The sequence below is a fragment of the Dinoponera quadriceps genome, unplaced genomic scaffold, assembly GCF_001313825.1.
Source record: "Dinoponera quadriceps isolate SergipeBrazil2010 unplaced genomic scaffold, ASM131382v1 scaffold153, whole genome shotgun sequence".
In the NCBI taxonomy this organism is placed as follows: Eukaryota; Metazoa; Arthropoda; class Insecta; order Hymenoptera; family Formicidae; genus Dinoponera; species Dinoponera quadriceps.
Window position 1 is genome coordinate 110,138 of NW_014554275.1, and position 12,170 is coordinate 122,307.

Below are 12,170 nucleotides of genomic sequence, written 5' to 3' on the forward strand. Positions count from 1 at the left end.
CATTAGTGTATCTGATGACAAGGCAACAAGTAAAACAGATATAGACACCCAACATGAGGAATCTGCTTCAAGCATTAAAACATCTGATGACAAATCAAGGAGTGAAACACGTATAGATACCCAACATGAGGAATATACTTCAAGCATCGAAGTATCTGATGACAAATCAACAAGTGAAACATCTATAAATGTCAAACATAAGGGATCTGCTTCAAACATTAACGTATCTTCTAATGACAAATCAATAAGTGAAACACATACAGATATCCAACATGAACCTGCCTCAAGCATTAGTGTATCTGATGACAAATCAACAAGTGAAACACCTATAAATATCAATCATAAGGGATCTGCTTCAAGCATTAACGTATCTTCTAATGACAAATCAATAAGTGAATTGCATACAGAGACCAAACATGAATCTGTCTCAAACATTAGTGTATCTGATGACAAGGCAACAAGTAAAACAGATATAGACACCCAACATGAGAAATCAGCTTCAAGCATTAAAACATCTGATGACAAATCAAGGAGTGAAACACGTATAGATACCCAACATGAGGAATATACTTCAAGCATCGAAGTATCTGATGACAAATCAACAAGTGAAACATCTATAAATGTCAAACATAAGGGATCTGCTTCAAACATTAACGTATCTTCTAATGACAAATCAATAAGTGAAACACATACAGATATCCAACATGAACCTGCCTCAAGCATTAGTGTATCTGATGACAAATCAACAAGTGAAACACCTATAAATATCAATCATAAGGGATCTGCTTCAAGCATTAACGTATCTTCTAATGACAAATCAATAAGTGAATTGCATACAGAGACCAAACATGAATCTGTCTCAAACATTAGTGTATCTGATGACAAGGCAACAAGTAAAACAGATATAGACACCCAACATGAGGAATCTGCTTCAAGCATTAAAACATCTGATGACAAATCAAGGAGTGAAACACATATAGATACCCAACATGAGGAATATACTTCAAGCATCGAAGTATCTGATGATAAATCAACAAATGAAATACATATAGATATTCAACATGAGGAACCTGCATCCGGTACTAAAGAATTTAATGTCAAATTTCCTCAAACAAGTGAAACACATCTAGATATTCAATATGATGAAATTTCAAGCATAAAGTTATCTGATAAAGAAACAACTTGCTCAAATAAAGAACAAAAATATATACAATGTGAAGAACTTGTATCAAATACTAAACTATCAAGTGATAAATCAAGTGATAAATCAAGTGATAAATCAAGTGATAAATTAAGTTATAAGTCAAGTGATAAATCAAGCGATAAGTCAAATGATAAATCAAGTGATAAATCAACTGAAAAAAGAAAAGCACAAGTGAATGGTAAAATTGAGGAACATACTGTTAAGATAATTCGTGATATATCCTTTTTTAAAAAAAGCCAATCTTTGTATCCTATTTTAACTGGATTTAATTTATAAGTTCGTTTATAACGTTTCTACATATTATTTATTCATACTAGAAGTAGTTATACAGATTAATTAATAATTAATAAGTTTGCCTTTCCCCTTCTTTTTCTTACTATATTTAGTATTTAATAAAAAATTCTCATTGAATTTATATATTAATATGTAGCAGGTAATTGTTTAACTTATTACTAAAAGATAGTCTGTTATCGCTGAATTGATATCTCGATGGATTATTCTGTAAGTCGAATTAATACATAATTAAAGCTAAAAGAAAATATGAATACCTTGACAAATGTTGAATAAATTGTAATTATAATTACTACTTATACATAATTCTTTACAATAAGATTCATTTTCACGAATGCTTTAAATAAATATTATGCAAACTTATTTCGCTTTAAATTATTATTAGTCTTTTTCATATATTCTAATTGTCTGAAAAAGCCTTAGGAAAGTATTGAAGCACTCACTTTTTGAAGGTTAGCAATATACAAAAATATTTGCTAAGAATTATCGACCGATCTTGGAATAGAGTGGATATGCAACCGGACATTAGACTCGATGAACGGCAATGCGGTCTTCACACACTACTTGTATATGCGCGCATTCTCACACCACGTATTTTAGTTCGGTCGTGTCCGGATCTGCGAGTAGATGGCGCTAAGAACCGTTCCCTCTTTACCAAGGGGAGAAAGAGTTTGTATCTCTAGCCCAAACTTCGCGATAACGTGTCAAAACTGCGTTTGCCGCTACGAATAAGCGCTCTTTGTGCACGTATATTGTTATCTGAGGGCCGACTGTGCAGAACGTCGCGACTTCTTTTCCAGTAAGTGAAAATCGCAACCGCCACAAGGATACGGACATTCTTGGCGTCGGTTGTGCCACAATGGAACTGGTATCTGCGAAACTCTGTTCTTTTTCCGCTGGATTACAGATGAAAGAATCGTGAGAAATCGCTATTGCGCGAGATCGCAGTTACACTCGGGGTGCCTTGTAACCCAATTGCGAACGACTGACACCCGTAATGAAGTAATCAACGTATCCTTGTCGAAATGCTTAACCTAACAAGGAAGTTCATCGGTACATTGGTAATAATCATTGCTCATGTATCGATTGTGTATATAAGAATAGCTGCCTTTGCGAGAACGGAGAATTGTGTTTCAGTGCATTCCGTCAAATGGCAAACATGAGCAGCAGTGGCAGCGTCACCAATGCCAGTCCAGGATGCGGCAATATTGAAAAAATATAGTAACTAGATCAAATGTAAAGATTACGGCCGACCCATTTACTATATCTCACTCAATAATATGGGTAAGTGATTATTATTTAATACTAATACAGCATAACTTTCAACTTTCACAATTGATTGTACCACTGATACTAAGTGTATCTTGATCTTCAGTGATGGCAGGAAACGAAGGTACGCCAGCAACCTTGGCAGATGACGCATTATCCGCAAGACTCCAGTGGCTACGTCAGCGTAGAGAGGCCTTGCAAGAGAAGCTCACTCAGAAGAATAATGAGTTGAAGAACTTGTGCGTGGAAGAGGCGGAGATAACGGGAGTTTTGCCTCCGGAAATACCTTTAGAGCCTGGGGAGAGTCCACCGACTTTCCGCAGAAGAGTGGGCTCTGCACTTATGTATCCGACGAAATTAATCAACAAACTGAAGACAATCGATACCGTGAGTCGAAGCGAAATTGACGTAATGTTTACATAATGTTTCAACAGGTCTTTAAAGGTACGTTGAATTTGATACCGTTCTTTGTACACATAGGAGGAGTCGGAATTGGAGTTAGAACGACAGGTGCAGCTTGGAATAGTGGAGGCTGCGCTGGAGGTCGTCAATGATCCCACAGAGAGCAAGGCCACACGACGCAAGCACAGACTCGCCTATCAGCAGGGCCAGCGAAGGTTGCAGGAACTGGAGACCGAATTGAACTTCATCCGGCAGAGTCGCGGTAAGGTACACCGGCAGACGACGCAGCTGCCAGTCACCGGGATGCAAGGGGGTTACAACACGCATTCGCACGTTAACGTGAAGCACCGAACGAAGAAGCCACGACCACCGTTGGACGGTACAGGTATATCGGATAAGGCGAAAAACATCACAAAGCTCTTAAACAATTTTGAAACGAACAGGACCTCAATGAGACGCTTTTGTGATTACGTGTGCGGCAGGGAACGAGGTCAACGCTGCCAAGTCCGTCGGGAGAGGTATACTTCACGAAACCGGCATTAGCCTCAGTCCCCTGGGGCCCGAGGACAAGTGTATCACAGGATATCCCGGACACGGGTACGAGGAGCAGCTGGCCGTGCCGAACCTCTGTAACGTCCACCACCACACTTATCCCGGCGTCAGTCCGGTCGAATCGGCCAATATCAAGATCGTAGAGCATGATCACAACGACAACCAGAACATCTACATCCTGCCTGACCAATACCGCGCCCGTACGTACTCCCACGGCAGTGGGGGTTCTCGCGGCCACCGGGACCACTGTCAGGACTTCGATCGAACGTACCGTCCTTATGTGCCGAACACTTACACCGACGATGAGCGCCAGATGCGCTATCGGCAGTTTCAGCAGCAACAGCAATACCTGCAGAAGCAGCAGCTGCACGAGCACATGGCACCGCCGCCGAACTACAGGCTGCAGTACGGCTCGGTCGAGTACAAGCACTTGGACAATGCGGACATCGTGCGGAGGAGCAGCCAGATATCCTACGACAGGGATTTTCGAGCCTCTCATTACGCCCCCGTCACCGACTATCAGATCTATTACAAGAACAGTACGCAGCCTGTGCAGAGGCGTCCCGCGGACCGCGACTCGTCGTCGTCGTCGTCCAGCGGCAAGAACACCTTGCGGCACACAGGCGCGCCGATGATCGACGGCCAGTTGCCGGCCGGCTATTGGATACGTCAGGACGACGACATCGTCTGGGTGAGCATGGACGAGCCAGCCATGCCCACCGACCGATTTGGCAGTCTGGATCGCAGACGGCGGAACGCCCAGCACAACGTCGGCGTTAACCCGGACGCGCAGTCGCGTTATCGCACCGTCGCGCTCGCCGGCACCAAGTCTGCCGTCGCTGCGCCCAGTACCTCCGTGTCGTCGTCGTCCCACCAGCACCACTCCGTCCACTTGTTACCGCTGTCCGAGCAGCAAATGCCGCCGGTGAACAACAAGATGCTGCTGCGCACGCAGTCGTTGGGTAGCGTGGAGACGTGGCAGTCGAGTCACAGCCACGACTCGCACGACGGCAAGGACATCACGACGACGACGGAGTACACTAATCGCAAGAGCCGCCAGAAGGAGTGGTACGAGACGTCCTTGGATTCGGGAGTGAGCGTGGGTCTCGACCAGAACCTGATCGCCGTGCGCAAGAACGCGCATTACCAGTCGAGCCCGCCACCGGCTCGCATCAAGACTGTCGGCAACGAAGGCGCGAAGGACGATCAGATGATGGTCGCCGGGCCGTCGATGAGTCCGGTGAATCGTCAGAAGAGGGACAAACTCGAGGAGCGGCAGCACATGTTGCAGCAGCCTCACACGCGTTATGAACAGCCCGCGACGAGGCCGAAAGTGCTGGAGATACCTGCCGAGTCGAAGCCATCCCACGACGTCTGCGACGACACGACGGTGCGACCGCCGTTGGGCTCGCCGCAGAACTGCACGGTGGTCCAGGCGGGCAAGTACCAACCGTACCGCGAGGTGACCAAGCCCTTCGAGATGTCCGACTTCTACAAGTATTCTACCAAGTTCCGGAAGAGAAACGAGGCCGTCGGAAGCCAGCAGTTAGGGAACGACTCGCCGCTCCAGGAGAACCGGCCCGTCGGGGAGTGCGCACCGGGAACTGGCGATTTGTCCAAGGATTCAAACGCCTACAGTTACGGGCAGAACGGCGGCGCCAGCGTAACCGCCAGTCCAGTGCAGAGGAGGATTTATCAGCCGGTGCAGCGGATGACCTGCCAGCCGTATCTCGCGTCCTTGAGATAATCGCTCGAGATAAACGCACACGTCGTAGTGCTCGTTCGCGATATCGCTCGTTATTGTTCGCATCGTACTGCCAACATGGGTGGTATGCGAATATAGAAACTCGATGCAGATAGGCTGGACCTATCGTAGTGACGTTTTCTTTGTTTTTTTGTAGCTTAGCCTTTTCAGGGATGAATTTATCGACTTCGGAGGGAAACCGATTTAATTGATTTAATTTCGAAGTGACACGAATATGACATCTGTCAATCGCATGACGGGGGGGGTCTCGCCCCCCCCCTCCCTCCCTCCCACCCTTCTCGCTGTGGAATTCTACGACGAATATTTATTCACGGTATTGTTCGTTGTATATTGTCGACGATGTTCGAATCAAGAAAGGAAAATTGAACTGATCTAAACGTGCACTTGCACGTGTCCCAGTAAACGATAACCAACAGTAACATTACATTAGTGTTATAATTGCTCACAATATAAGCACATTACAACATGTCATATGTAAATAGTCTTAAAGGCTTGGAAAAAAACTGGATTTTTTCGCGAATTTTTTTAGTTTCTTTCCAAAAATAAAAAAAAACGGTTTTTTAAAACTATATATAACAGTTACATCGTTGAGTGGGAAATTATAACATTCATATAATGTTATTGTTAGGTGATGTTTATTAGGAGTATGAGTATCCCTGAAAAGGTTAATCATTACAATATCCATATTTTGGATATGACGTGTATACGGTGAATGTGTATGTACCGAAGAGATTCTACACGGCACTATTTTGCTTCTCTTGACGTCACCAGTATTTTCCATTATTCCGTTCTAAGAGTCAATTATTTATCGATGATAATATCTATTGATCATCGGCGCAATTGTTGTAATTGCGATCGTAGTCGAAAGACTCGTTATTGTGACACATTTACCAAATTGTAAATTCGGGATATGTAGGAGTATTACATATTATTTTTAGAAATTTTACCATATTTACATCGCGTATATGCGAAATGTATTCTGCGTGTAGTGGAGAAGTGAAGACGTGAAGGACCGGAGGATTGTAAGAATCGCGGAATCCTGATTTGAACCCCTAAGTCGATTAACTGAACAATATTGGGACCTGAATAGTGCCTTTTACTAATCGGAATGTCAAGTGTCGGATGATAGAACCTGCCTTTGTAGTACCTAGAAATCATTAATCTTAAGATTAATTAAGCTCCTTTGAGAAAAAAAAATCATCCTCCACTTGTCGACTTCCGTTTTAATTGCATTCGTAATTGTGTTCAGCAATGAATTACATATATTTACATATATATACATATATATATATTTTTTTTTTAATATAAATAATATAGATAGGTTATTTGTGGCAGTGGATTTAAAAATTGCTGCCAGTAAGTTAGCAATGTTATTTGTTAGACTCCTTTCTGCGTGCATCGATTCCGATAATTAGACAAAGTCGAGAATCTATAATTTTGTTGTACGGCCAACTCCATTGCTCTATTCCTATAGTTTTGTAGACTCCCTACACGAGAATCTCACGACTGAACAGATGAAATCGTGGAGATATGCATTTCTACATGGTCTCAAGTAATTATATACAATGTTTAAAGTGAATAGGGTAAGAAATAATGGAAGCATAGGAGCGTATATAGTCCCGAAGATGACAATATTAATTCCTCGTGCATAACTATTACATACAAGTTGTCTTTATTATATAGGTAAGCCGTCGTGTTTATATCCGTAAAACATAAAAGTAACGTGACGGCATATGGTATAAAATAACAGAGCAATTCTCGCTGCAGATATCGTATTTATTCGCGTAACGCGTTCATCGAGAAATTTAATTCTTAAGTCTAAAGGATAATATTTTTCTGCCCGACGTGTTACTCGCTAACGCTTGCTCCTAATATAATATCACACGATATTCACACTGCGAAAATAATACTCTATTACTGTTTGCGAGTGCGCGTTACCCGCGAATGATATAGATTTTTTTACTCCATTTATTTACACTTTTGATTAGCGCTCCAGCGTCGTAGACGTAGAGAATAACAGCCTTGTTTAGTTAGCTGTGATTAACGACGCATGCGTATGCTTATTCCTAAGAAATTTTGTACCGCCTTATATCATATACGTCAATAAAAATGCTATATATTGACTATGATGGCCAGAAAGGAAAAGAAAGTCAGCCTTTTCAAGTTCCAAATAATCCAGAAAATATGGAATGAAAATTGACTATGGTCAATTATTCTTCTAAAAAATTTTACTATTTCTTCACTATAACTCCAATTGCTCGAGGACAAAGGCGTGTTCGTTCCAGTATAGTTATAGTTCAATGGTCTGAATGCAGCCATTGTTCGAAGAAAACGGAAGAAGAGATGAAGGATGCGGTGTAATCTTTGAGAAAAATGGAGGAACAGATGAACGATGCAACTTTTGAAAAATCTCCCCGGGGGCAACCGCAGGAAACGGCCAGGAAAGAGATAATTATCGAGGTAGACGAGGACAATCCATGTCTGCGAAAAGATGAATCGCAAGAGCAGATATCATTATTAGGCAGACATTTCGATTATGATCCAAGGTATGCCGATGATAAATTCAAGGTGTATCGCGCTTAAATCAACCTCGTGTCTCATCGTAGATTTCAGCAGCAAAATCAAACGCAGAGATGCTTCGTCATGTACACTGACTTTTATCGCTGCGAGCATATCTTGGGCGAAGGTACCGAGGCGTGCGCGTGGTTTAAAGATGTCTTCAAGTCTATATGCCCAAACGCTTGGATAGAAAATTGGGATGAACTTAGACTCTCAGGTCGATTAGCCTGGCACAAATATAAGACTCAGGGTGCTTTCCCTGGTTACAAATATGGCATATGAAGATCATTTTTGGATGATTTCATATAACGAATGATCAAAATTACCTTTAAGAATTATTTATTATATATATTATATATATTATACTCTAACTACAAGAATTATGATTGGGTAATACATAATAGCAATAAATGATGAAATCTACATATATATATAAACATCTCATGATCATAAAACGCAAGGATTTAAAAAATATGAGTTACAAACAGATTTTTAGTGCAAAAATTTTAGAACATTAAAGCTCTCAGTCTATCGCTGCAACAACCCTTTATTGATGACGTTAAAAGCGAGAAAATGCATGCCAAAAATTCTTGCATTATATATTCCATTAAAAAGATATACTCACAAAATTACATTTATTATGACATTCACAATTGTGATCGAACGTATGGAAATATAACAATGCGAATATTCAAAAATTGCAAATATTCAATTTTATTGTACAGAATAGATTTATAAAATTATATTCAATAAAAAATTAAAACGAGCAGTAAAGTAATATAAATAAAATAATATGAACAAATTACCCCCCCCCCCCCTGTTGTTTTTCATATCCATTTTGTGTAAAACTAAGTGTGTCGCAAACATTTGCCGTTCTAATGCCCGTTTCTTACCATCGTGGTTTAAATTCTAATCAACGATGAACTAAACGAAATTGACGAAATTAATTGAATTGAGTACTCAATGCAATTAGTCAATTCCGTTGAGTTAATCGATTAGATTTAAACCATGATAGTAGAAACAAGCATAAAAAGTGAATTGTGGTTCATTTAGGTTTGGGAAAAACCTACCATCCTAGCCGTATCAGCAGTGGTATGAGGTAGGAGGGTAGTTTCGCAATAAAATCAACACAACCCAGATATAAGAAAAAAATATTCAATTTTATTGTACAGAAATAAGATATTTACTAGTATGAGGTAACTTATTTATATAGAAGTATGAAGAAAGACTAACTGACGCAAATGTTCATCGTTGAACCATTCACAGCTGCTGGACCATCTCTTCTTTCGAGTCTTAATTCTTCCTTGCATTAAGTGTGACCAACTCTCTTCTTCTGTCTTTTACAGCAACCACACTGATTGCTTGCAGTTTGTGACACTTTTTTTCCTCTCGTAATCGTAAAAATAGACACTCGTAGGGATTTGTTTTGAACTTTCGATAGAATTGCGGGTGCCTCTCTCGCGTCTTCTTCATCAACGCGACGTAAAAAAGAAAAAGAAAACTAATCCCGTCTCACGCGTAAAACTTCTTTACAAAATAAAACGGTGATCTCGGGATTTTGTTGCACAAAAGCGTCTGCCATGGATGTAGACAACTTACCATCTTCGAGTGTTGCTTCTGCCAGCACAACACGTAATTCCGTCGTCGTCGTATATCGATGTATATATCAACTTCTACGATGATAAAACGATGATCACCTGCAAGTTCGAAAGCAAAGGCATTTGCTTGAAGGGGATTGTTATAACTAACTGTTATTATGTGTGTAAATTATTAAAGTGACGGAGACATTTACGTTGAAACGAAATTTTACGCGATCACTATCGACAACACACACACACACACGCGCGCGCGCACACGCACGCACGCACGCACGCAACACACACACACACACACACACACGTGTGTGTGTGTGTGTGTGTGTGTGTGTGTGTGTGTGTGTGTGTGTGTGTGTGTGTGTGTGTGTGTGTGTGTGTGTGTGTGTGTGTGTGTGTGTGTGTGTGTGTGTGTGTGTGTGTGTGTGTGTGTGTGTGTGTGTGTGTGTGTGTGTGTGTGTGTGTGTGTGTGTGTGTGTGTGTGTGTGTGTGTGTGTGTGTGTGTGTGTGTGTGTGTGTGTGTGTGTGTGTGTGTGTGTGTGTGTGTGTGTGTGTGTGTGTGTGTGTGTGTGTGTGTGTGTGTGTGTGTGTGTGTGTGTGTGTGTGTGTGTGTGTGTGTGTGTGTGTGTGTGTGTGTGTGTGTGTGTGTGTGTGTGTGTGTGTGTGTGTGTGTGTGTGTGTGTGTGTGTGTGTGTGTGTGTGTGTGTGTGTGTGTGTGTGTGTGTGTGTGTGTGTGTGTGTGTGTGTGTGTGTGTGTGTGTGTGTGTGTGTGTGTGTGTGTGTGTGTGTGTGTGTGTGTGTGTGTGTGTGTGTGTGTGTGTGTGTGTGTGTGTGTGTGTGTGTGTGTGTGTGTGTGTGTGTGTGTGTGTGTGTGTGTGTGTGTGTGTGTGTGTGTGTGTGTGTGTGTGTGTGTGTGTGTGTGTGTGTGTGTGTGTGTGTGTGTGTGTGTGTGTGTGTGTCATTTGGAAACTCTAATCTATATTTTTCAATGAGTTTATCTTCCCGAGTGCGCGCACGACCCACATTGACACATTTTACGTTGAAAAATCAGAACCACCTTACGTATATCATGTTGAATATGTTCAGTAAGTGTTATTTCATGTAGAACTCGTTGATTGATGAACAAACTGACAATCTCCGTCGTTGCAGATACCCATCAAATCGTACGGGCACAGGATTCCGTTGGGGTTCGCGTTCCTGATTAAAAGAGCAGAGAGAAACCACAAAAAATCTCAAAATTTTTAGCTAATCCACGGACAACGCAGGAACGAGTACTGCGACAGGCTATATTTTAAAGATAAGGCGACCCACCTTGGTGTCTTCAAGTGTGTCAATATCGATACATAAGGTTTAATCGTTGTCGTTGTCGTCGTCACCGTCATCGTCGTCGTTGGCGTTGTATTCATCATCGTCGAAGAGGTCGTTTTCGGTATCATCGTCGCTGTCGTAATCGTCATCGTCGTCATCGTTGTCGTCGTGGTCGCTGTTGTCATCGGCGGCTGTGCTGGCGACTGCGTTTTCTTCTTATCTCGTTGCTCATTATCCAGACATAACGAACAATCTACTGTCGATAGTCCTAGCACTGGAGATATGGCAGCCACAGGGATATCTACCTTACGGTTTCTTTGCGTACATTCGTTATTTCGTTCTACTGATACAGGGGTACTACTTAGCTTTGGTTCGCAGAGCAATTGGTCTTGGTCGGGCGAGTCTTCTTCGTCATTACAAGACTCCGACACAATCGCCGAGGTTTGATTCTTTCTCGCTGGCGTCACTTCGTTCGGAAGCGTATCTATCGTCGACGAGCTTTCAATATCATTACATTGCTCCAAACCAGGGGAAGTGTCGTTTTGCGAGTTGTCTACCACACTATTGGCCGTAGCCATGTTGTTTTTCGGCAGTATTTGCAACGACAGATCTCCCACGGTTTCTTCTAATGTAACTTTAGACGGTTTTGAGAACGACGAAGTAGGAAGTATGGAGTTTTCGGAAGCATCGTTGGATGACAGTTTCTTCTTGGAGAGCTGGCGAGTGTGATTGGCGACTTCCTTGAGTTTCTCGCTCAATAATTGATCTCCCGCCTCTGGTAGCCTGAAAGTACAATCTTTATGATCGATGAAAACAGCGTACAATTTCTCGATTATTCCTCCGACATTTCTCTAGATGATTTCTACATTATCGTATAATTATAACAGTAAATAATACAATAATATACGTATATATTATTATAATTATAACTAATATAATTATCATTAGTAATATAAAATATTATTTTTAAATGTTTTCTCGATTATTTCTCTATATTCATATATATATATATATATATATATATATATTCATATATATACGTATATATATATGAATAGAAGGGGAATAATGTAGAAATTATACAGGAGAAATAATCGAGAAAACATTTAAAAATAATATTTTATATTACTATATATATACAGGGTGTCCCAGACCACCCGTCTCACCCGATTTTTTCGTAAACGCGACATTTTAAAGAAAAATGTTTCAGACAAAAGTTTTGTGACTT

The 12,170-nt window shown here is 41.3% G+C and overlaps 4 protein-coding genes across 5 annotated transcripts in view; 3 read left to right on the forward strand and 1 right to left on the reverse strand.

Annotated features, from left to right (window-relative positions):
• The window catches only part of LOC106741573 (protein starmaker-like), a 6,171-nt gene extending 3,454 nt beyond the window's left edge, over positions 1-2,717 (forward strand). The window contains exons 3-4 of the mRNA XM_014613710.1: positions 844-1,161; positions 2,633-2,717. Coding sequence (XP_014469196.1) covers positions 844-1,161; positions 2,633-2,717 — 403 coding nt within the window. The remainder of the gene's footprint in view (positions 1-843; positions 1,162-2,632) is intronic.
• LOC106741938 lies at positions 1,866-5,744 on the forward strand. Its single transcript, XM_014614392.1, has 6 exons — positions 1,866-2,294; positions 2,403-2,556; positions 2,633-2,779; positions 2,871-3,151; positions 3,245-3,551; positions 3,649-5,744. The coding sequence occupies exons 3-6, from the start codon at positions 2,776-2,778 to the stop codon at positions 5,463-5,465; spliced, it is 2,409 nt and encodes an 802-aa protein (XP_014469878.1). The 5' UTR covers positions 1,866-2,294; positions 2,403-2,556; positions 2,633-2,775; the 3' UTR covers positions 5,466-5,744.
• On the forward strand, positions 5,745-8,722 carry LOC106741943 (cytochrome c oxidase subunit 6b-1-like). Its single transcript, XM_014614406.1, has 2 exons — positions 5,745-8,029; positions 8,090-8,722. The coding sequence occupies exons 1-2, from the start codon at positions 7,857-7,859 to the stop codon at positions 8,322-8,324; spliced, it is 408 nt and encodes a 135-aa protein (XP_014469892.1). The 5' UTR covers positions 5,745-7,856; the 3' UTR covers positions 8,325-8,722.
• Positions 8,723-9,179: 457 nt separating this feature from the next.
• Positions 9,180-12,170, reverse strand: part of LOC106741760 (platelet binding protein GspB-like) — a 12,985-nt gene continuing 9,994 nt past the window's right edge. The window contains exons 5-7 of one of the 2 annotated variants that reach the window (XM_014614072.1): positions 10,946-11,725; positions 10,697-10,831; positions 9,180-9,739 (exon numbers count right to left, since the gene is read on the reverse strand). In XM_014614072.1, coding sequence (XP_014469558.1) covers positions 10,732-10,831; positions 10,946-11,725 — 880 coding nt within the window. In that variant the 3' untranslated portion in view covers positions 9,180-9,739; positions 10,697-10,731. Of the gene's footprint in view, positions 9,740-10,691; positions 10,832-10,945; positions 11,726-12,170 lie in introns of both variants that reach the window. The other variant, XM_014614062.1, reaches the window with a different exon arrangement.